Here is a 26,759-nt window from a genome sequence, read left to right as displayed (position 1 = left end):
GAGGGGCCATTTTACGAAGCAGTCGTAACTTGTGCCTGACATAACATCAATGACAACCTATTGTCACTTGATGCGCTTGATGTACGGTAATGTTGTGCAACCCAAAAAAACGAGCCATAGAAGTCAAACTGAATGTTAAATAAAACTGATTTAATGTTGTGTCAGCTGCAGACCTGAATAAAACTTCAATCAGATGCTCTGAATAAAATGTAAAACGAAGAACTACACACATACATGTGACATTCAAACAAAGATCACAACACACATGTATCAAGGAGATGGAGTGCATTAAACAAACCCATATCAAAACCCCTAGACTACTGATGAACAACTAGCAAACAGAGTTCTTCCCCTTATCTAAAACAAATAGCAAACAGAGTTCTTCCCTTTATCTAAAAATCTTGTCCTGCTCGTTCGGTCTAATATATGGAAGAAAAAGTGTTTGTTCATGTTTGTCACTAATCTGACTGGACAAATGAAACTGAGATCATATCATACCATGTTAGCGATTAGCATCATCTGTTTCTGCCATTCTCTTTCCTGGGCAGCAATGTAATAAAAAGGAGGTGCCAAATGCGTCAATCAAAATCAAAATAATCATTCAACAATAAAAGGGCCATTGACAGAGTGGGGGAAAATTAAAAGTTGTATTTCCGGATATAGTGAACATACATAAATAGAAAAGGCCCAGTTGTGACAAAGTTTGTACAACGAACACATTACAACATTTAAACTTTGACAACATAGCATTAAAATAAAATTAAAATGAAAAGAACGGATTTTATATTTCAATGTAAACTATTCAATCAGAACAGAAAACACTTACATTATAACATTTAGAATATTAACAAACTCAGTTTATCTTGACATTCAACTAAAAAGCTACACAGGACATGCCAAGAGGTTGGGGACAACGAGTCACAGCTACAGCTCCGTTAGGATGTCAAGGATGTCAAGCAACTAAATACATACATGTACAGAGCCACAGAAAGCAGAGAAAATAATGACAGAGGTGAGAAAGCATTGAGCGACTTATGCAGCACTTTTGGCAAATAAAATACTTGTGCATAAAAAATAGCATTAATACAAATAGAAATTAAGATGGCAACAGTTAAATAGACATAGATCTGATGTATGAATGTTGTGACTGTTACACCTGCAGAGATAGGATATGGTCATTGAGATACACTTTTCCCATTCAGGACAAGGCTGTAGATGTACATGGTCTATGGGTATTACCCCATGAATCCAGGTGCTGAGAAATAAGTGGACGGGTGGGTGGATAAGCCATATACTAGAGAGGTTCAGGCTCAGGGATGTATAAAATGTTATATTTTATACAACAGATTCTGGTCTGCAGCTTGTTGCTTTTCCTCCTCTTCAAACAGAGACAAAATAATAGATATTCTATTTTGAACAGCTGAATGTAGAAGAAGACCATAGCCACATATAACAGTACAAGAAAAAAGGCCTAATGCCATAGTCACACCACCCAGTCTGGGTACCATTACATGTGCTCTTCCCACAAAAAATTAAGCATATAAATAGCAAAGTACAATTCGTGAAAACTAGATTTATTTACAGAAGCTATACCAGATATTTTTGGCAAAAAAAAAATCCATATTCACTCATCAATTTCTCTAAAAGTATTGATTTTCAGAAAGTATCTGTATCAGAAAGACTTGTACTTGCAGTATTCATAGCATTAAAATGATTCTAATGTTTTAAAAAGTTATAAAGCAAGTCACATTATAAATTTTACAAAATTTATCACGATTTAAAATGGTAACACATGTACAGATGAGACTCACATTTTGTAAAAGGTAAATATTTGGGCTATTCGACATTAATAGATAAAACAGACTTGATTTGGGCAGATCCATTTTTCACCCAAAATCTGTTATAGCATCTTTAAAATATTTCCTACATCATGTACTAGTACTTGTAAAACATACGTGCAAATAAATGCAATTTCAAACAAAGCATTATTTAGTATCATATCAGACACATAAAGTCAAGGACTGCTTTAATGCTGATGTACATATCATAAGTTCATGATTGCTTTTTAATAGTTCAGATAGACTACACTGCTTTTCTATAGAATAAAAAGCCAGAGTGGTATAAAAAAAACAAAAAAAAAAACGCACAATAAAGTAAAACTAAATGTAATTCTAACATACATATAAATGTAGGATCTACAAGCACAGATGCCGAAATGCAACAAAAACTTGGTTCCAATGACAAAAGCCAGTATATAAACAGGAGAAATAGACCTGCTTCTAACCATGTTAACTAAGCCCTGATGCCGTCATCATCTTGGCTTGTCTGTTGGTTTCTACGAAGTCCATCATCACCTTATCTACTGTCTGCAAGTTTCTATAAAGTCTGTTCTGCCAGGTCTACTGTTGGTTTCTAACAAACCTCCTTGTTCAGCAGAGGTCTGTGGCTTGGCTCAGCCTCATGTTTTTAAGCTCTAAGCTATGACACAATGTCTATAATGTGAAATGGTAGACACTGATCCATTCCAGGTCTATTAATCCCTTATGTAGCAGAAGAATGTATTTGTTGAGAAGGTTATATGAGTACTCAAGCTTTTACAATAATTAGTGACAACACAAGGAGCCATGTTAATTTCAGGAGGCCATAGAGACAGGTAAAAGAGACAGGTAAAACAGCCAGCACAATCCACTCCACTGACCACCACAGGTTGCTCCACTTGAGTTACTCACCTGTTCCTTCATTAACACGGCTTGTTGTCTCTTCATTTCACGATCCTGAAAACAGCCAATGGAAACAGTCAGATGGTGGAGTGTGTATTCTAGAGCACCTATCAATGAAATTCTCAAACAGACGTGGTTAGGTTGATAGCTGCTTTTGCTGAATAATTTGACTTTGCACTACATTTATAAGTTATGGTAAACAAAACTGATTCGCATATCAACTTGATGGCACAAGAGCCAATTATAAAACAAAGACAGTCATACATCAGATACACTTTTTTTTACAAATGCCCCCACTGGCGAAAATGCACAGATCAGTAGATCAGAATGTGGGGTGGGGGTAAAAGCCGGGGAATACGTCTCCAAGTCAATGGTTTACATGTAGTTAAAGCAGACCTGTGCTTAACTATACCTATATACATGTATCAGCACTACTGAACACACAGACAGCAACACAAGCATAAGTAAATGTCTGTGTATATCTAGTACATCTGTGGGAGTGTTCTAGATGTTCATTAATTTTGGGCATCTAGTGTAAAAATTTAAACACCACATCTACTGAGATTTGCCCCGTGATTAAAAATCTAATCATTATATATATCATTATGAACTATGTGTAGCAATATCTCAAGTCCCAAAATTAATAAAAGGTGAATACACTGAACAGCAAGGCAGCAGATAATACAATGGTTAGCAACTATGAAATATGCTTGTTTTTTCATTCAACTCAGAAATAAGGAAATCTATTTCCCTTATTATGGTGCTCACTAAAATGGTGCAAGTGTAAAAAAAAAAAAATTTTTTTTTATTATTCACAAAGAAACTTCGAAACTGGTAAGATCAAAAATCTGAAACACTTGTACTATACTTCTATTATTTTAAATAAGATTTTCAAGCTGATGAGACAGTTACTAAAAACTTTTCAATTTTCAAAAATATTTTAAACTTGACGAAAGTTCAAAAACGAAGACTTACTTATAAGACTATTAATGAGTGCAGATGCTAGAATTCACTACAGAAAAGACAGGCTTCACCATGACTCATTCTTTCATGTTAACTTTGAAGCCAATTGTTTGATTAATCCACTAATACAATGGGAACAGACAGTGAGTATGATATCTCCATGTTGTATGTTACTACATGCGCAGTTGGACATCTACCAGCAGACTCTACACTCTTAAGGCAAACTAAAGATAGCTTGGCAACTGCAATGTAGTCTGGATGTAAGAGAACTGTAGGCCAAAAGACAAGTGGAAGCCAGACCATGCGAGCAGACACTGAGACTTACTCTTTCCAGCTGGTACCACAACATGTTTGACTGGAAGGTACAGAATTTCATATAGTCAGATTATACAGCATAACAAGGACAGTGTTCTAATATAAGTGCTTTCACTTCAACAAAGGTAATGTAATTCAGCCTGATTATTGTTCAATTTGACAGACTACATACTGAAGTTGAATGTCCACATCTATAATTTGCCTTGGAGTACAAGGAAATGAAGATTATTAATGAACACACCTGAAAACATTTAATACAAGGTCAAAAGAAACCTTGGAAAAGATATGTATGAAAGTAAGAGTTAAACAATCAGAATGACAGAATACACAAGAAATGTTGACAATGAGATATATTGTACAGGACCATATCAACTTGAAGGGGAAAGGGGGCAAGGGGAAAGGGTGAGGGTGCAGATATCCAGATAAAGGTTTCTCACTTAGCTACATTATGTGCGTTTGCAAACAAAGTGCAAGATTCAGTGATGCAATAAGACACCAAAACCATTTAGAGTGTTAAAAATAGCATACTACATTTTGACTTTTGTTACAATCATTCAGGCTCCATATGCTAGGAACTTGGGATTCAGCCATTCTTCAGGTTTAAATATAAAGCATTCTGGTAACTATGAGAATAAACGTTGGGAAAAAGACAGTGCCAAATGACACATTGGGACATGGGAAGCTACTGACATTTACCAGTTAAGACAGAATCACAAGACATGCATTTGCCTCTCCATTGTAGTCCGATTGTTGTGATAACTGACGATGTATAGCTTCTGTTAAAACAGACCATTTGCTGGTCTACTTAATCCCCATGTTCCCAGTAAAGCTGATATACGAAACACAACCAGCACATGCACAGCTTTATAGTACAGAATACTTCTAGCTCTATATCAGGTGCGAAGGAAAACACAATACACAAGGGAGGTAACAAAGGCAGTCTGAACCAGAGAAAAACTCTTGTCCACCAACCTGCGCTTTACGCAAAGCCTCTTCGTAGCGTAACTTTTCAATATCTTCTTTGCGACGTCGGCGAGCCTAGTCATGCACATCAACACATCATCAAAACAGCAAACCAAGTCTCAAGCATGCAACATGCAAATTCGCTTAGCAGTTACAGTGTCTACAGTAAACCTGCATTAATATGTACACTCAAATATGACATTCATACGGCGTAAGCAACGAACACTGCCACAGCAACTTACTCAAGTAAGCATAAATAGCTGCAGAGACTGATCACCGTTATCATACATGTAGCTACAAATCACAAGGAATCAGCAGTAGCAACTGAGTTCACCACAAAATAGTTTGCTGTTTAGTTCTAAAGTTACACACACGTCGGATGAAGAGCACACCAAGAAACTCCAGTTGATTACAAGAATACAGTTAGTAGAGCAAGACAGTATGGAGTGAGTGAATGGAGGTAGAGCTTACCTCTAAAATCTGTTGAGCCCGCATCTCACGCTCCATCCTCATCTGTTCCTGCCTCTGAAGCTTCTCATGTTGTTTCATCATTTTTATCTGGTTCTTCTGTTTTTTCCTTTCCATGACTGCATAAAAATGGAAGAAATATTAATGCACTGCAGGCACACATGACAAACTAAAAAAACAAAAATACATATTAAGTTTTCGAAAACAATTAATAAGGAAGCCAGAAATTCAACACAATGTTCAGATGACTATCTATTTCCGTCTCAGTTTACACCCTTAAACAAAACAGTTTTAATATTTCTTAAAGCATGAGTATTAAACATAATGAGAATCTTGTAATTTGGAACACAAACATTCACAGATTTCAGTTTTCTAGGAGTAGCACAGTGACACTACAAGTAACACTCACCTTTGAGCTGCTTGTTTCGCCTTTCCTCTTCCTTCTGACGCTGCTTTTCCAATTTCCTCAACAATTTCATCTCGGCACTTCTTCTGGCCATATCTGAGAAACAATTCATACAGATAAAATGATATAATAGACCAGCTCTCAACACATTATAGACCAATTCACACAAATGGCAACACAAGGAGACAAGTGATTTTGCTTTAACATCTGCAGAATGTTTTGTGAAAATTTTAATACTCAGCAAAGTTCCAGGTTAGATGTTAACTGTTTACAAGTACTAATATACGCAAACTCAGTACTGCCTGAACGCTGTAATGAGTACTGCCTGAACGCTGTAATGAGTACTGGCTGAACGCTGTAATGAGTACTGCCTGAATGCTGTAATGTGTACTGCCTGAACACTCTAATGTGTACTACCTGAACACTCTAATGTGTACTGCTTGAAGGCTGTAACGACATACCTTGCTGTTCTAACTTCTTCCTCAGTTTGACCTCCACAGCCTGACGAGCCACATCGTGAGCCAGCCGTCTTCTGTCGTTTCGTTGTGAGGATCGTCCAGATTGATTCCGTCTTTTCTCTGCCCACATTAGTCGCCCCATCACTTCCTCCTCTGACAGCACAGTGAAGCCCTACACAAAACATACACACTCACTGGTAACAAATGTAAGCCCTGCAGCTCTTATCAGACTACATGTAAGCTGTATGGGTTTTTCTTTCAGTGTGATCCATAATTCAGGTAGCAGGCCTATAAACACCCCTGAAAGATTTTCTAAAGGTAACCTGTTTCACCCGGGAACACACATGATCTCACAGGGGCATACCCCAAGTGAAACATGTCCCACTAAGTACGATTCCATAGACTATTTCCTCAAGAACAAATTCTGCAGGAGAAAAATATGTACGTTTGCAATAGGCTCCTTAAAATTCATATTCATTAACTTTAACATGTTGAGTTTGAAGGACAGTACATATACCAGTAGCTGTCATATCCATGATGGGCTAATAAGGACATTAAATTCTGCAGCTGAAGATACTTCACCACACAACATGTTACACTTACATTTTCACCATGTCTGGCCTCCATAAAATCACCGATGTTGTATTTGGAACTGAATGTAAAGTTTTCTCGAGTCAAATCAGTTATGCCATTTTTTTCAAGATACTGTAAACAGAGAAGAGTAAACATAATCATAACCACTGTGAGAAAGATGCAACTACATTAATACATCACATGGTCACAAAAACACTACATAATACTGCATTACTTACACCAACATGCTGCTTCACTTATACACTATGAAATTCAAGGAGGATATTAAATTAAGGTAACACAGGTAACTGAATTTAATCAATTAAAGTCATCAATATTTAAAAAAAAAAGAGATACATATAATGAGAGTTGAATGAATAGCGTAAGGGAGCTTCTTTTAGTAACGGCCAAATATGTGCATACCCGTGTTACATCAGGATAGGTCTTCAGTTTCTTTCCACACGGGGCATAGTAGAGGACTTCGCCTGCGATTCCCCTTGAGCCAACAGTACGGATTCGCGTCTCCCTCCTCCATCCGTGCTCCAGCGGTATTCTAAGCTCTTTCTCATCCATTACCCGCCGGCGCTTGTGTGGTGCATTACCTGGTGAAATAGCACACTAATTAGTACATTTCCCTCCCAATCAATTTTTAATGAATTATTCTGGATGCATAGCATAAGTTTTTGACTGAAGATCTTCACTTACATGTCCCTAATCATAAATAATTGTAATTCTGGTACTGAAGAATTCTTGAAGGAGGTTCATATATTTCGATTTGTTTTTACCCTTTATTTCATTTACAACTTTCAATAATGGAATGTAAACGTATCACGTTGTTTTGTGACAACCATAATGCTGCCTTAGAGCACTAACTACTTTAGTAAACTTTACTCCCTATGTCCTTTCTGCATTGAAAGGCATAAGAGACTTACTATCAGAGGATGTATCTGCTCCCCGCTTGGAAGGGGAAGCACTGCCCTCACTGACGGTGGACTTGCCTGGATCGGAGTTATCACTATCCCCACTGGACCCCAGACCACTGTTCATATCATCATTATCTACGGGCAAAACGGAAATTTAACCAGAAGGTAATAACAATCACGAACTAAACAGAAACACTCACAAAGCACATTGATCTATAATCTTCAAATTACCTCCCCTTGTCGCTAGTTAACAGCGTTAAAAAAAGCCTTGCACGACTTCACTGTCAAAGATAAATTAACAGACCATCATTTGCTTAGCTTTCGTCCTTGAAATGTTGATATATTTTTAGTCTGAAAATATCTTCCCTAAAAACGAAGTGAACTTCAGTTCTCTGGTAAATGGCATGAAGAAATTTACTATGCTGAAGATCTTGTCACTTTTCTTTATTCACACAGAAACCCCTTCCATTTCAATCATAAAAAAAGGCAGACCATCCATAAAACATGCGTACATCATCAAAACCTGATGTAGCCATTTATTTGACTGTTGTTCAACACCTTACTCCAGACTGTTTCACTTGTAACATGGCAGTCAGATTCATAAGTGGAGGAAACACAAGTGCCTAGGGTAAACCAACAACGCTTGACAAACATACTTGCAAACTTCCCAAGTTGACACAAGCATCAACAGAAAAAAAAAAACATCCATCAGCAACCATGCATGCAAATATGGGTATAGTATTTACAGCTCTGTGTGCATAACAACACTTAGAATGGTGCACATGTTTGGTCAACTCACCCATGTCACTGTCTGAGCTGACATCAGAGTGATTACTCTCCGATCCTCCCTCGCTGACGCTTCGTATCTTGGCCAAATGTCTCTCCATGTCACTCCCCTTCTCCACATCATTACCATATGGGAGCACCTGCAGTGACAGCAATGACTCAGTTATGAAACAATTTGCATACAGCAGCCAACACAATGGACCAAACTTGAGGAAATATGTTCACAAATGTTTCACGTGGTCTAACAGAGACTAAATCATTTTCATCAGTAACTTTCTGTACAGCTACAAACAAATTTGCATATATACAAGCAACAGACTTAACTGTGAGAAAGCTGTAAGGCAGCTAGCTCATGTAAAACTAAAAGTGAATATTCTCAAACTGTTATGTGGAATGTAAGTAAAATAACCATCTTGTAAATGGAGTGAGCAATATCTAAAAATAATATTAAGAATCAGGTAGTTTTTAGTATTGTATTATCAACTATTTATTTACCTGTGACGTTTTCTCAACACTGCCCTTTCCCTTCCCAGCATTCTTCTGTAAGTTGAGAGGCCTGCTAAGGTCTTCTCTGGCAGCTGCCTCTTTGTCTTTCTGGGTTTGCGCATGTTTCAGAAGTTTCAGTTTTAGTTGTTGTTGTTTCAGCTCTGCTTCAAGCTGCTTCTTCAGATCTTGTCTCATTTTCTGATCCTAATCCACATGAAAAACGTAACCATTTGTAACCAGCCTTAGTCTACCCTAAGTCACAATTAAAATGTTTCATTTAAGACTTGTGTCCACGAGTATTTTCACACACATAAGCATGGAGTAAGAACACCATGTGAACAAATATTTGTCAATCATCATTTTTTTTTTTAAAATAGTATAAGAATACTGTGTGCCTTACCTCATTGCTGTGGTCCATGTTGGAGACAACAGAGTTACGAGGAGGTCGTCCTCTACCTCGATGCCTTTCTAACCGTCCCATGATTGAGGGTGGGGGCATGGTTAACTTGCCCTGCATTTTTTGCCGTATCTGATCAGCCATAAGCTGCTTCTTTGCTCCATCAATCTGGATTACAGCGCTGCCTTGAGAATTTCTATCTGAAGACTTCCGAGAGCGTCCTTTCTTCTTTAAGGAAAGCAGGGAAAACACAACATTTAGGGAAAAATAAAAATTCTTTTGCTGATGGGCACTATCTTAACTAAGTTCAATCAATTACATATTATATTCTTCCATTTACCCTCACAGAGTTTGTTTGTTTGATCCACAAAAAACAACTGCAACTTTCTAGGTACATGACATAACTCGTCCCATGAAGCAAAGCAAGAAGCTAGATTCATAAACACCATCTCATATCAAGAGCTAGCAGTAATTTGGGCATTAGACCAGAATATCATTATATCCCATTGATTTTTTTTTTTTTTTTTTTTTTTTGATTGGTGTTTTACGCCGTACTCAAGAATATTTCACTTATATGACGGCGGCCAGCATTATGGTGGGTGGAAACCGGGCACAGCCCGGGGGAAACCCACGACCATCCGCAGGTTGCTGGCAGACCTTCCCACTTACAGCCGGAGATATACCCCATTGAAACCCTGATGCTGTTATACACATGTGCATGTAGAGAGGACAGTATATTAGTTTTTTTAATACCACAATCAACCGTTACAGCACTAAAAATCTACAGTCAAACCTTTCGGAACTACTTTCTTTGAGTCAAGTTTTAAAACTGTTTTTTTTAAGCCTTTATAACTTGGCAGATAAAAAACAACTACTTTTCATGTATTAATGTTGAGCAAAAACTCTGTCTCTCACTCAACATACCTCACTGAATATTTGTCCTTATTGAGATAATACTGAACACAAACTATGCATTCAGAAGAGTGTGTTACATGAATGAAAACCCATCAGAGCCAACAAACAACGACTAAAACTAACACGTTGCATATACATCTAAGACATGCAATATATTCAGTGTTCGTGTCTGTGACTATAGAAAAACAATGAGCCAGATTTCTACCTTCCTGTTAAAACTGTCTTCCTTCTCATCTCCACTACTTCCCGAGCTATCATCACTGCTCAAACTGCTGGGAGAACTGGCATCAGATAAACTGTCACTCTCACTTCTTTTCTCTCCCAAGCTCTATAAAAAAACAAAGGTTTTAAGTATAATTTCACTACACTTGCTAAGCATAAAAACACTGAAAATGTTTCTGATGAAGTACTGACAAAACCATATCAAACATATTAACCTAGCTAACATAGTGATACTTGCATTTGTCTTCACACGCTACAGGTAAAAATGACGTGTATAGGTGAGTTTTCAAAAAAAATCATATTTTGCATTTATATGTAGTTATAATAATGCAAAAATTTTAAGTATTATTTTATACAAAGCTATCATTACAATATATTTCTTGAGTGATATGCTAAAGATGTATATGTCAATGACAAGACAGCTATTTTGATTTACAGCCACTGATCTACCTGTGAATGGTCATTCTTAAAGAGAAGAGATGATATGGAGAGGGGAGACGCAGAGTTTGACTTCTTCCCAGCAGAGAGCAGGAAACTGTCAGACTTGGGAGAAGAGGCCGATGTAGATGTGGCCAGGGAGTTGGAGGATTTGTGACGACCACGAGATCGTCCCGACGACTCCTTCATGGGAGAACTCCTGCTGTGTCCATGGGAGCAATGGTGACCACTGCCACGGCTGCTGCTACTCGTGACTGCTGAGGAATTGCTGGTCTTGGAAGATGTGGCTTTGGACGAAGAGGGGGATGTGAGTGATGAGGATGTCAATTTCAGAGGTGATACCATCGATAATGGAGATGTAGAGGTGAACGCGTTGTGTAGGAAGGAGCCTGTAATCAGTCAGACAGCAAACATGAACAAATCAAAATATGACCCAACGCCAAACTGCTACATATGGGGGAGAAAAGCCGCATATGCATGCATGTAGCAAACTTGTAACTGTTTCATCAGTTCTCACAAATTCAACAAGACCATTTTGACCAGTACATGTATGGAATAGTAAACCATCTGGAGTTGCTTATTCATAAGTCATGTAATCAAACTTAAGTTAATCAAACTTTGGGGGGGTTTATGTGGTGTTCATTTAGTTCATTACAAGGGCTTTACAGTAATACATTACATACTGGTAGAATAAGTGGACTTGGTCAAATAAAAAACTGTAGTATCATTCTCAGAATCAAATCCTTGCTTCAAAAGTCACCAAGTTAGGCTGATGCATTAACTAGTATTAGACTACAGCATCAGAGTTGTCAATTCAAACAGCAGAACTGACAAAACATTCTGCAAATCTTTACATACTCCAAGAACCTGTAATAACACAAACACTAAATAAAAAATACAAAATTTTATTTCCACAAAACAGTGCCAGTGACTTAACATAAACACATATGTCTAAAACTAAAATCAGATGCACAGATTCCAAATGCTTTCAACGTAATCAGATAATATTTAATAAAGCAAAGCAGCCAACAGAGAATTGAGGTGTATCAAAAAGTCTTGAGACAAAACACGGGTTGTGTCTTCGTCACTACTGTATTCTCTCACAAACAGCCTGTTGATCTATCTCAAATATGCACAGGCGATTTCAACATTACAAACATATTGTTATTTAACTTAGGTTGAAGTACAGGTACAAGAGTTATCCAATTTCACTGTTAAACTGGTGGGATTGCCTGTCTTTAATTTCACAATGCTTTTATATGAACTAGACATTTCAAAATCAATAATCCACCAGAACATACAAAGTGACACTGCATATACATGACTGTTTGTTAAACAGACTGACTTCACACATTATGACATTATTATGTTTTCCCATGACATGAGAGGATCAAAGCTGAGTATTCACCTTTTCAACAAAAGCCTACTAACTATTTTCAGCTATGCAACAAGTGCATGTACATTTACATGTGCCATACCAGAAAAACAGTTTAACACTATTTTGTAAAATAGCCACTGTATAAAAATGAATTAATGAAAAATCAATCATGATGGCCAATTTAGAGTGATTACCTTCATAAAACCCAGTCCAAACAGGCAAGTGTAGTTAACATGTGTTGGAGATTATCAGACAAATGCACAAATGATCATCCTTCAGCCATAGAAAAAGTAAGCTCAAGCAATAATCACGCAGAAATAAAGAAGGTATCCATGCTATGTCAGCAATCTGCTGGTGCCATCAGCACTCACTGAACAAAAACATGTGCTGGGAAGCAATGACAGCCCTACAACAAACGCCGTGAATGCACCAACAAAACTTACATGTCTAGACTAAAAGAGGAATTCATTCAACTGAAGACAAAAATCATCAACATGAGTATAGGTAAAGTATAAAACACCGACAGAGATCAAAGGTTACAAATACTGGTACAAAAAAGGAATGACAGGAGAGGGCCAAATAAAAACCACCACTTAATACAGAAAATGTACCACACAGTTATGAGCAAAGAAGACTCAACATCCGGTCCACACAGCTTACTTTTGTCTGTAAGGGCAGGTTGAAGAAACATGTCAAAGCCAGGGGGAGGCAACTCTCCATGCCCCTGTGCCAACGTGCTGAACAATGGAGAATAGCTGCCACCCAGACTGCCAGCAAAGTAGTCTATACCAGGCGGGGTACACGTTGTGGTTGTGTTCCCCGCGACTCTGCGAGCGTGTTCTGATGCAGCACGCCACCACTCAGCTCCACCTAGTGGCCAAGTTTGTAATCAGACAGGATGTGAAATTAACCTTGCCGTATGTATAATCTATCACAACCACAGGTAATTTGACCATAAATCAAAAAAATTCTAAATTTGATCATCATACATTAGAGCCTTAAACTATATCTTTCCAATCTGGCAGATTCAGCAGACTGGACGGATTCTTTACAAACATGGGTTATGAAACAGATTGCAACGCACATGAATATCCACAGGTATGTACCTGTAATTTTAAAGATCTTAATTAATTAAATTGTGTGACATAAACATCCACAAAATACAATAATCTGTCTCCAAAGTGGTATATCCTTAGTTGGATAAGCCCAGCACAAGCAAGCAGAAGCCCCAAAACACATGTTTCTGGTGGTTGTCAGCTTGAGGCAGAGAACTTAAATAAATACATGTATATACACTATGCACAATCAAATAGCTGAGAATCACATATATTTCTGTGGTCATAGCTATCCAACTGGGTCTGGTTGTCCAAAAGTGTATTAGCTCTTGCATCCAGTGTTTATTGGTAGATGTACAGGACACAATGCTACTCAAGAACCTGAAATTAGCCTACATTACATCCATGGCTTCACATGGACAGTTGTCTGCCCATAAGAATTTCCAACAATGAGTGACAGTTTTGTATTGTATGTAAGTGGTACACATACAGATTGGAGTTAGTAAATGTGATTACCTGTGGATGAACATGAGCTGTGTGCAAGAGCGCTGGATGCCCTCAAAGGGTCAGTGAGTGCACCTAGGCCTCCGAATGGAGGGGGAGCTGGGAATGGTGGAATCCTCCCCAACATGGAAAAAGCGCTGGGGATATGAGCCAGGTGAGCAAACGGTGGGGCCAGAGCGGCAGACGAGCTGAACGGAGAGGGGCCTGGCCAAATAACAAACCAGTTTAACATGAAGTAAATATAAATCATGACATACAGTTGTACATGTGTAAATGTTAGCCCCCTCCCCCAATAATACAAGCACACACATATCACTCTTTCAAATTCCAACAATGGTGAAAAAAATGCACTTTAATGATGTTAGCCTTAGATAAATAAAAACTCCAAGCAGATTACATGTATGTCATTTAGCCTATAACTGTTTATCATGTAATCATGAAAATATTAGAAATAATGTATGATTCTATGAACATGCGTGTATGGCATGTTCTCATGACACAATGTGATGTACATACACATATCAATAACCATATACATCATCAATAACAAGGTATGTAAAAGTGTATATAGTTGTTTGTATGATAACAGAATTAAAACAAAATCAATATAATAGTCAGTTATGGTCAACCTCTTGATGATCTTGATGATCACCAGTTAAACCCATATGTTTTACTATCTGTATCTCTTTACTTGATTATTACTTATCATATATTTATGTATATTTATGTATGGGTACATACATCTAAAAGTGTGATGTATAAAGTGGTCTGGCACTCACCCAGAAGATTGGCTGTGTCAAAGTAGTTGAGCCCCCTGCTGGGACTGGGTGAAGATTTCTCTCCCTTCTCCATAGCAGTATAGAGCTGGGTGTATCTGAAACAAACAACACATGGTTTATAATTTATTATAATTCACAGAGGATATCTCTTTCTGTTCAAGCAGGCTAAACCATGTTAACAGGCAAGACTTGGGGGCCAATATATGTTACATACACAGACCCAGAATATACGGGTTTAAGACAATCAGTAACTTACATAAATTGTTACCACCTCGATGGACAAAATTTAACTATAAACTGCACGTTTTTTTCAATAAAAAATATATCTGCTGACGCCCTTGTACTGCAGGAACCTGATGATAGGGCAAAGTGAACTATTGCCAAGCATCACGCAGGTATCACAAATGAAACAGTGAGAGCTGCATATGAACATGTAACCTCACTGGGCAAGGGCCTGAGAGCCACAGCGAGCCAATGCTTTCGGCATCTGAAGCTCCACTTAACTAATAAAATTTACATAGATCTACATTTCTTTACCAACAATATTGTACAAGTATGTTTACTTTGGTAAACTGTCTGAATTGTTTGAGTGAATCTACTACCCAAGAAACATAAGCAATGCATATAGCACAACAGTGGCATGAATAATATTCAACAAGATCAAAGAGGCACTCTCTGCCTGGTTTGTTTTGAATTTAACCAGGCATACCATCTAGTTAAGCTTCTGCTGTGTGTTCTGCAAAAACTGACTCAATATGAAATCTTTTAATTGATCGTTTTTAAATATATTGAATAAATTCAGTATGATTCATATAACACATATGGGTTCACAACCCATTTTAAAGTGCCATTCCTGGAACAGTGATGCGGCCAATTTTGACAAATTTTATATAACCCATACTACCTGTACATGTACACTGATATCAGTTGTAATGTCTTAATGGGTAAGCAATACGTCACACATTCACTTTTAACAAATCTGACATTTGTTGTCTTTAATTAACATTAAAGGCTGAGAGTAACACAAAAATATAAACTGACAAAGGACTTATCCATTATAAAATGGACTTGTGTGTATAATGGACTAGCTAACATGAAACTTTGCTGCATGCAGTATTTGGGCAGATCACTTAATTGAAAAAAGCTGCAATTTCCTTACTGTTCTGCTCGCTGAGAAGGATTCGGAATCCCAACATCCGAGTTCACTACATGAATGCATCAGGCAGTAAAAAGTGTGTCATGATAAACAAGTAATTTAGGCAGTTTTAACAAGATGTCCGATTTCACCCAGTTAACAGTAGTATGGTAGTAATCCATAATACTCCCAGCTGCTCCAGGCTAAATAGGCAATGACTACAGAAGGTGAGGTCCTCACAGCCTACACACTCACTGACACAGATCAGCTTTCACAAAGACCCTCAGCTCAATAAAACACCTGCCAAACACTGAGCTGACCAGTTGACCGGTACAGGGACACTCTGTACCTCAACTAATTCAACACACAAACACATGTACATGAACATGTAAAGCTCTGAGAGGGAGACTCTAGCTCCCCTGACCACTAGTATTACACAGAGGCTTGGGGGTGGGGGGTGGTGGTAAGGCAAATGTTACAAGACCACTGAAGTCACTCACGCACATATATACATATGTGCACTTATTCTGTGCTTTATTATTCCATGGAATTTGTGCCATTATAAAAGAATATGACAGAAATGATGCAGAAATACATATACATGTATGTAGCCATAACATACAGCTATATCATGTAACAACTGTATCTAAATGCAATTCAGTATAAAAGAAAGCATTACTTACCATTTCTTAATGTACAGATATAGGCAACCTTTAATGCACATACATATGTATCTAATGTGTACTGACATAAGTCTGTGCTACAGGTACAGCCTGTACATGTGCCATCAAGAATTGCCAAAGAAATTTTCTACGAATTGAGCTGCATGTATTCAAACAACTCAATATGCCCACTTAGGCCAAAGCACATCAATGGACTAAGAGAAAGTCATTGTTACAATTTATATCTAAATGCTGATGACTGAAGCATTTACAGTGTTCTCATATACATTCACAAGTACCTCACAATGTTCAAGTATTACTTAGTTTGTACATGTGTAGTTGTATGCAGTACATTGTGCATATAGTTATTAGTATAAGATTATATTACAAATTTTCTTTACGTGGGGCAAACGTCAGAAAACACTAATTTCCATATAACTGCCCCATCACATCACAGCTGCAAATGAATGATTGTACTAACTCTACAGTATATATACCCTAGACTATTATAACACTTCTGCATTTAGGAGGAATAAACAAACACCATGAAGAGAAAGAGAGGCCCCTATAACGTAACAGCCCTGTAAATGATTAACATTATGTGTAACAGTTTTTGTTGTGAACAGTGAGCAGTGCTCGCGCAGTAGATAGATGTGAGGTACGCGCATACACATATAGAGCACAACATGTGACTAAGATACATGTATTGAGGTCACACACTGAAACAAAAGGAAGCAGTTCGGGAAATCAATTGTTTAAATTAAGAGCATGTCGAATGGCCTCGATTAGCACAGTAAACCCTAACCTGCTGGACAAAGATGAGACAATCAGTAATTTGACAACATGCCATGAGAACATTTAACACTACTGAATATGTACAAGTAAGTTGTAACATGTTTAAAAATTATCATCTTATGTAGTTGGACCCTTCAACTAAACACGTGAAAGATGTTGTTTAAGACGTATTTGTTGGCATATTATAGTATTGCTATCTTACAGGAACATACATGTAAACGATGAAATAATTACACGTGTGTTGTACATGTATATTACTAAATAGTATACAGCAGTTTACATTTGTACATAATGTCAGCTAGACTATATTTATACAAACACATTCACGTAATTACATGTAGGTAGTTTTTATAGAGCCAATTAGAGGTGAAACTGTGACAGAGGGACACTGTATACATGTTGTATAAAAACATGATCTGTCTGCATCCCAGCAACCATTATATATTCATACTAATTATGATTCAGTTCCTGGTAATGTACGATCAACAAACACAACATGTTGAGCAAGTTTAAGAAATAACTTCATTTACGGTCAGTTAATAACTGTTAATAAACCTTACAATCCTTACTCTTTGACTTTTACCTTTAGATCTTTCCATTGCCTTCATATTCTCTTATTATATTTCAGCATGCTGCAAAACTGCACGATGTGGCTCAAAGCTACAGGTAAAACTGATACAATAAAAGAAGGTGCACCCTAGTTAACTATGAACAGTCTGCACCTCATGGTGGATTACCTGCACATGGGACTAGGGTACAACCACACATGTTCTAATGAAGGCATATAACATGTATAACATCTACATGTAGGCTTTGTACTAAGTGACTTCCACAGTCCTTCACACACATGTTTATATAGTTACATGTACACTGATATCCTGCCAACAGCATGTTGCTTGACAAAAGTTTGTGGTTTGGTATCTATCCACAGCTGAATGTGTCTAGGCGGTGCATGTATACTGAAACTTATGTAAGTACATACTGTATCTGGCAAAATAGCAAAGTGGACAAAGATTAAAAAACAAGCCCACAATTTTTCACAAAGCAATGGGGCCATTATTGTCAAGCAGTGCCATAGTTGGTCCTCGATTCGGGGAAACATTTCTTTCTAGATCCATAAATCATGCATGAATCAGCCCACTGGATTAAATTCCTTCTATAGGCCAAAGATCCCCATTTCCCCTCAGAGCCAAGTCTTCTCCTGTACACAGCCTACAGTGTGCAAAATGTTAGATGTTTGAGGCTGAACTTGCTTTTAATGCACAGACTGAAAAACGACTGAGAAGCATCTGAGGTAAAAGATAGTGGCTGACTGGGGTAATTGATGCCAGGCCGGCTCTTTCCAATACAAGGAAGCCATGTTTGTTCACCAGTGTAACACTGGTATTTTATATTGACCTGAACATCACCCTAACTCAGCCAACAGCCAGACACTGACACACTCAAGTTTTATGCTGGTTGATCTAAATAGATGGTTATACTCCAGCCACTGGTCTGTATTAATAAGGACACAGTGCATGCCTGTCACATACAAGCTCTGTCTAATATCAGCTATATAACAATCTCCCTGCATTTGCCAACCATCCCTAAAGCTATAACGAGCACCACAAATAACCACAAAGTGCCCACCATTCCAAGGAATGGTAAAAAAAGTTTGCTCTTTGCAAAAGAGTTTTAATATGTGATGTTAGACTAAAATATTCTGTTTCTATTTCTGTAAATGCACAATATGAAAATGTCAACGCAAATTCAATCGATGACTGTCTCCGATGAAAGACCATTTTAAAATTTAAATCATGATGTTAAATAATCAGAACACCACCAAACCAGGAGTGCTATAATTCTTTTGTTTCATTTATATCATCATTTAATTTAGTCATATCATGATGGTGTCTCCATTTAGCAGGAATATTTACATGCGTACAGTGTTGCCTCACTGGAGTGAATGGGTGAGTGCTTAGGGCTTGACGTCATACTTAACAATTTCTCAGTCATATGGCGATGAATGAGACATGTGTAACATGCCTCCTTGTTCCAGGATGGATTTCCATCGCTCTTTTATCTAGTGCTGCTTCACTGAGATGACTTAGTGAAGGCAAGTAAGCCACCCCACCCAAGCCATTATAATAATATGGGTCAACCAGTTGTTGCATTATCCCCTTAATGCTGAACGCTAAACGAGAAAGCTACAACTTCCTCTTTGGAACATCATGTGGCAAATGCATGTACGCCAAAGACACAACACATGATGCCCCACCTAGTCACCTTACATGGACACTGGTCCTCTCCGACCGTAAGTGGGAAGGTCTGTCAGCAACCTGCGGATGGTCGTGGGTTTCCCCCGGGCACTGCCCGGTTTCCTCCCACCATAATGCTGGCCGTCGTCGTATAGGTGAAATATTCTTGAGTACGGCGTAAAACACCAATCAAATAAATAAATAAATAAACATGGACACTGGTCCGACCCCTACTTAATGGAGGTAATGGCATGTTTTCCCCTCACAACAGGTGGAGCAAAAGTGAATAAGGACTTGCACAACACTAGCCTTTTCTTGCTTGATGCAAAACATGTTATGTTCTGTGGTTTCATTGGTGATGTATTTGGTCTTCCCACTGTGACATCGTGCTGCTGACACTGCACTGAAATATCCTACATCACTGAAATGATGAACTACATTCCACTTCAGACTTCTGATGGTATCCCATTGGCATATTTGTCCTACAATCATCGCCAAGTAAGTCACTACCAAGGCTATCCATATTAAAGTTTTTAAAATTTCATAAACAAGTTTTCATATACATAGTTTGAACTGTGCTGTGCACATTGAAGGAAGGTATTAAATACTTACATATTCTAATGTCAATGGTCAGTTCAAACATCATAATTTAAACTACTGTTTCAGCCCAGTAATTCTAGAGAGATTCCAAAATAATAAGGTGTGCATGAACAAGCTGACGGACATAGTCCAAAAGATGATCACAGGCCACTTTCATAAAACTTCGTAAATCAATTTTTCATAACTTTTCTTGTAAATGACATTGCCTTATCGCACTATAACTCAGACAATGTATGTTATGAAACCAATTACGACAAATATACATGTAGCTTACGAAATTTCGTGAAAGTGGCCCCTGTTCCTAGCCTAGCACTTTTGTAGATATTTCCCAGTAGTTTTGGCAATATTGCACAAGCAGACAAGGTTATTGCCTCCTATAATGTCAAAATATTGACAAGTGGATGGACATACATCAAAAGTTCATTAGTTCTTCAGGCCCTTGTCTTAAAGCCTAAACCAGATTTGATTAAATTAAACACAGATGTATTTAGGGACAGATATACATGTAATACGACAAACAGGGAAAAAATTAGATTAAAAAAGTTCATCATGAGCCAAAAAACAGTAACATTTCAGAAAGGAATATATAAAACAACTGTCTCACAAACACGTAAAGCTTCCTGTGCTTGTTATTATTTGTTGGCTTCATTTGACTGAAGTTTTATGCATGCTAAAAATATCCAATTTACACGACAGGAGTTAGGCTCAGGAGGGGAGCAACAGGCAGCTCCAGCTTGCTACATGTACCTGACAAACTCCTAATAGTATGTATGTACTTTGTAAGACATGGTCAACAAGCCAGAGCAACTCTATTGGTCAAAGGCTTGTGGTGTTCAGTGATAAAAGCATTAAACCAGAGAGAGCTGACCACAGGTTTAGCCAGCTGGGTGTCTCAGTGTCTTTGAGACGCCCTGTTCTGATAAAATTAACATGGGAGAGATCGGGAAAATTGGAGCAAATTGGAAATGAGATGGCCTGATTTCAAATTCTGGCTAAATCTATGAGATGACCCATTAAAGAGTACTGGTATATAAATCCATATAACCTATGTTATTCTGTGCAATTTGTACCTGTCATTTTACCCCTCAGTGTTTGTCTATATGTATCATAATCAATAGTAATGTCCATTACCCATTATGTTTGTGTACACTGCACATGTAAATACATGTACATGTATACTATTAGATGTGTGTACATGCAGGTAATCCTATGTTACACACACAGCTCGATCTGTAACACTAAAATAGTCTTTGTTGGAGAAAATGTGCACATTTTCAACTAATTCACTTAATGAATTTTCCTCTGACAAACATCAAATATTTATGCCATTAATATATATAAGTACATGTACAAGAATGTATATGGTACATCCTATGCAATGTACACTCTACAGGAGAATGATTACAGATAAGATCTCACCAGACACAATGAAAATGGTTTTGGAATCAACAAAATAACCCAGGTATTATGTTGATGGGAAATTGTGTCTACATCACTTCACAATCACTGTTCATTATAATTGCCTCATTATGACAGATATTACTTCAACTTTTTAACTTTTCAACTTATTAATTGTAAACTTATTAATAAAGATTTCAAAATCTTTAACATTATGACAATTAAGCGCAGAATTTTCTACAGATTAGCAGGAGGTTTATTCAGTAGATCACATTCGGCTGACAACCTAATTTCTCACTTCACAGGCTACTCCAATTCTTTGCACCATGTGTACACAGGTATGCCTTTAATTGTACTGTCTCTATAGCCTTACATCACGATGTCACTATCTGAGATCTCCACCTACTGGATAATGCCCTATGCTGCCGCAACCAAAGTATCCAATGAACATGCCGGCCATCAACCATCATAATCTGCTAGCCACACATCAACTTACTTGTGAACCAGAGTATGTAATTGTACCAAAAACATGGGACAGAATTCCACCTGTATAAAGAGTTAACATTTTGTTCATTTTCACATTTAATAGCATAAAAACAACTTTCTCATAAACACCACTGGTATTTTAATGGGTGCCCTTCAAGTCTGCTAGCTTGTGGCCAGTTCCCCTGACTATTGGCTTTTGACAAAGATTTACAAATACCCCATCCAACCTTTGTGTGTTGATTCCAATAGATTATCCTGAACCACACGCAGAATGTCCTGTACTTAAGTTCTGCTTTTTTCTTTTTACAGCAGGATATAAACTGGACAAAAGAATTGAGTCAGTCGGTCTCCATGGTGACCAGTTGGTGCTTTCTGATTTCTGTGATTACAGGCTTGATTTATAGGACAGCCTCATTACTAATGGACTGAAGTAGTATAACTGTAAGAGAGAATGGGAAAGCACCCTTGGAAGTTGTGTCCCTCAGTAAGCAAACCTCATTACACATGCACTGACCAGATACAACCAGCTAGGACTTCGATGTGTGTAATATTTATATAACAAGTCACATGGCAGGCTGAAGCGGATGCAGTTCTACCATACGCTCACTTGTACAAATGTACCTGGGTCTCAATTACACAATAACAAATCCTATAGCCACACGGACCAATCACATGTACATATATATGCATGTGTACATGCATATCACAATTATACAGAAACAAACTACTAAACCATACGGCTATTGGTTTGAAGACAAAATACATGAACATATTCTCAATGCAATCACGCTATGGATTGAAACAATCTCGTAGCACATCTTTTAGGATCATATGTTTCTTCTTCACCTGTGACTACAATCGTACAGCACATCTTGTATGATCATGTCTTTCCTCTTCACTAGTGACACATGAGACCATCAATGGTCGTACACAATGGGTTCAGAGCAATGTGTTGTACTGCACATTATACAGGTTCGCCTACAGATGAGCCCAGTGTAAGATGGTACACAACAAAATGTGCTATTACCATGTATCCCCCTACAAGAGCCTCAGGCATTAACAACTGCATATGCATACATCTACAATATACACAACATTATACAGAAGAGGTCATGTGATTATAATCCTGGCTTTTCTAATATTATACACATGTGTGTCCATCCATACGCTATAATTATCTACATACACTGGCTTGTTCTGGCTAAATAGCCTCAGCAACTGTCACCTAGAAAAATCAATAGATCTGGACTCTGAGCAGGTGAGGAAAATACAGGTAATGGAAGACAGAGAACAGCAGTTCACTTAATCAGGGCAACTAATGCCTTAGCCACTCGAGTAATAGCCGACATTGCCTCCCACAGGTAAACCACTACAGCAATCAGGAGGTGTCATATTCCTGTACTGTCAAAAGTCTTTTCCACTTTCCCTAATATTTTTTTCATAGCCTGTAAGACCTAACCTTGCGGAACTGTTCACCAGTGCCGTGTCTCTAAACCATGATCTTTTACCTTGTGGCTTATTTGTGTGTCAGATGTAGCTGAGCCTCCATGTAAATGTCACTGTATACATGAACATCCTTTGCACAGACAATTGATTTTTCCTCGCCTGGGTTTGTCAGCTACAATGTACACAATAAAGACTCCCTATGGCTTTTGTCGTCTTTAATTGGATTGTAGCCATGATGTTAAATGTGGACGTGAAAATGAATATAATAACTGAATAGTCTTGGGCATAAGTAAACAGTTAGCACAATCTTCATGCATACTTTACTTCAAATATTACTCAGATGAAATAAAACATTTCTGTGGTAAGTTCACAAAAAAAAAATTGGCATTAAAATAGGAGCTGTATTCACAGGTAAATGTATACTTGAACATAAATTTAGGCCTTTAATGGATGTTTAAAACATATTAACACATCCACATTCAGAAGATGCATATTTAGCAATGCACATCTGGCAAAGGGAGCTTAAAATGTTGACCGGACTTCCTGTTCTGGTGTTCCCAGACACAGAATGTGCCAGTCTTACTGTATGAGAAGCCTGCAGAATTATGCCACAACACCATACTTATAATACATGTATGTATATACTGTTAGCACATGCAGACTGTTAACATCACAGTTTTCTCCAACCCAAAACTGATGGCCCAAACCCTCAAACCCTGGCTGTATGCAAAACAAATGTTATCGCTGTTCTCTGTATGCACAGAGATGTTTGACTTGGAGAAAAAAAACACATGAATGACTTGAAACAAAAGCTTATCTTATATCAATATGAGCACTTCATACACAGTAGACCCTGAAAGTTACTGACAAAATGTGTCACAATACAAATAATACATAGACTGTATACTTTTTATCAGCAACTTAACTATACAGCCACTGAGCAACACTGTAAGAATAATATAAAAATGGCTATATATATTGACAGTGTAAGACTACAGGCTTACTCTTGAGGCTCTTGCCTCTCCAGGTAGAAGGAAAAGTGGTAATCCATTGTAATATCACCCGTGAAGCCCCTGGGTGTGATGGCCTAAACACAGGTGTAAGGTCATCCCGAGTAAACCAGAAAAAGAAAGACAGCTGTATGTTGATACATAACATGTATGTTTGGGACAGTGTGTACGACAGGAGAAATCAACACCTGTAAAAATTGGCTTCAGGTCCAGCATTATCTGTGAGATAGTCGCACGATACAAGCCCTGGCAACAACTAAAGCTGGGAGCAAAGCAAATACTGACATGGCAAGAGGAAACATCAATATAATGACATGGATTCATAGCACCTTTTAATACAGCCAGCAGTGTATTAGTGGGTGTGTAGATGATTGCCACTCTAGGCATGTGTAAATGTAACTGTCTCTCCCGGCAAAGATGAGGTTGCCATATGAAGTACACAAACAACATCCATATGTACATGTAGTCATACATGTGTACGACCGGCGTGCCTGGAGACAATATCATTGCAACCAAAACATTATTCCAGAAGACCAAGATTATAACAAGGACAAAATAAGCTGATTGTTTAAAATTTTTTAAAATACCTGTGGTGTCCACTTCATTTATTTTCACAATGTCAAAGAAGCTGTTCACAACAAGGACTAATACAATGCAGCAGGGCATCTGAGATCAGGGGTCACAGGATGAATCTGGATGTAATATCTGTTTTTAGTTACTCAAACACATACACTAGCACAAACACTTCATGCACTGTACATGTATAAATAAACTACCAGTACTATGGTTCAAAAGCAAACTAGATGATATATGCCTCAGTAACAGATTGCCATTAATTTACATGTACAGTTCACCCTTATCAGCCTTACGCAGAGACAATATGTATCTGATCGACATTAATAATAACTCCAGGACAAGACCTGGGATATTTACGTCTTAACACCCTAACTGATGCAGATGGCCTGTACCCAGGCTCATCCAAACTTTATAACACATATCCTACATGTTACCTAATCTATAAACTTCTCCAAAATGAAAAAAAAAAACAATTCCACATAAAATACAAAGGTGAAAAACAAAAACATGCGTCTTATTTTATGATATACTGAAGTTGTTCTCCTAAAGATACTGTATATCAGTCTGTCACTTCTATGGCACATGATTACACTCATGCTCCTACGCGCACGCAAACGTCTCCAGAGATGTCCCATGCGTATTTCCCAGAAATTCTAGATTACAGGGTCATTAGAATCCTGTTTTTCTAAGGGGGGGGGGGGGGGGGTTATCACCATTTAGTTCAGCTTACGAGAACCCAAATCCTGCAGAAAGTAACCATCTGAAAATTGAAGACCAGGTCGCTAATGCAATGTGAAATTGACATATATACGTTCACATTACTGTGTTAAGGCAGTGGGCTCTGAGAATTTCTTAAAAAGTCTTTTCTTCCTTTCACAATTATCAGGTTTGGTAATATTTCCTGAAGTGGAGGTACAGTGAATTGTTATATTAATGTAATGTTTTTAACGAAAAACAAATCTACTGATTTTCACAGGGAAATGTTTTTTAATTAAAAATTAATTAATTTGATGACGTGAAATGAGGTGTGTTTTACGTCTCTGACATAGCGAGATTTACCTCCCTTTCCAGTCTCAACACAACCGAGCAATTTGCACAAAAATGTTACCGAACTGATGTAAGTCAGCATGTCTGTTCAGATTGCTACCTTTAGGAGATGGAACTTTGGCAATTGGTTATTGGTTCTTGAAAAAGACATTAGCGCAAGGGAGTTACAAAAGTATACTGTAAAATATGTGCTAGACACGCACATCATATTATTACTTTCAAAAAAATTAGCAATTAATCTTTGTTTTAAAAGTATTCAGTTGGTGTATGTCACCTGACTAGCATAAACTGAAAAAAGGCAGTATGTTGATGTTATTCATGGTAAGAACATTCTGCGGGTGTAAATTGCACATTTCAGCAAATTTAGGGGTTCGTTTTAGTGCACCCTTCAATTATCAAAAATGAGACTGGTATATATACATGTATTATTCTCTTGCCTTTCTGTGCATATTTCATCAAAATCCTGTTTTTTTTTTCATTCTATCTGAGTATGCCGGGAGAAAAAACTGGTATTGCCAGATAATAGTAGAAATGTGAAGAAAGGTCAGCTGTTTTCTCTGCGCCTGGTTTTATTCCGGTTCCCTGAGGGGTTTTGCCAGTATGAGGCTGGATTAATAT

General features: G+C 37.7%; 1 protein-coding gene across 10 annotated transcripts in view; it reads right to left on the bottom strand.

Annotated features, from left to right (window-relative positions):
* Nucleotides 1–26,759, bottom strand: part of LOC135461951 (bromodomain adjacent to zinc finger domain protein 2B-like) — a 52,406-nt gene that overhangs the window by 14,410 nt on the left and 11,237 nt on the right. For 2 of the 10 annotated variants that reach the window (XM_064739246.1, XM_064739247.1), the window contains exons 3-19: nt 14,750–14,844; nt 13,983–14,174; nt 11,046–11,422; nt 10,579–10,701; nt 9,462–9,686; nt 9,071–9,265; nt 8,589–8,715; nt 7,799–7,924; nt 7,290–7,468; nt 6,897–6,998; nt 6,297–6,465; nt 5,839–5,931; nt 5,433–5,548; nt 4,971–5,036; nt 4,009–4,038; nt 2,730–2,774; nt 499–540 (exon numbers count right to left, since the gene is read on the bottom strand). In XM_064739246.1, coding sequence (XP_064595316.1) covers nt 499–540; nt 2,730–2,774; nt 4,009–4,038; nt 4,971–5,036; nt 5,433–5,548; nt 5,839–5,931; nt 6,297–6,465; nt 6,897–6,998; nt 7,290–7,468; nt 7,799–7,924; nt 8,589–8,715; nt 9,071–9,265; nt 9,462–9,686; nt 10,579–10,701; nt 11,046–11,422; nt 13,983–14,174; nt 14,750–14,822 — 2,280 coding nt within the window. In that variant the 5' untranslated portion in view covers nt 14,823–14,844. The remainder of the gene's footprint in view (nt 1–498; nt 541–2,729; nt 2,775–4,008; nt 4,039–4,970; nt 5,037–5,432; nt 5,549–5,838; nt 5,932–6,296; nt 6,466–6,896; nt 6,999–7,289; nt 7,469–7,798; nt 7,925–8,588; nt 8,716–9,070; nt 9,266–9,461; nt 9,687–10,578; nt 10,702–11,045; nt 11,423–13,982; nt 14,175–14,749; nt 14,845–26,759) is intronic. The other 8 variants (XM_064739248.1, XM_064739251.1, XM_064739250.1 and 5 more) reach the window with 8 other exon arrangements.

The sequence above is a fragment of the Liolophura sinensis genome, chromosome 1 (genome assembly GCF_032854445.1).
Source record: "Liolophura sinensis isolate JHLJ2023 chromosome 1, CUHK_Ljap_v2, whole genome shotgun sequence".
In the NCBI taxonomy this organism is placed as follows: domain Eukaryota; kingdom Metazoa; phylum Mollusca; class Polyplacophora; order Chitonida; family Chitonidae; genus Liolophura; species Liolophura sinensis.
Note: the sequence above shows the minus strand (reverse complement) of the source record. Positions and strands in the feature narration are given on the sequence as shown.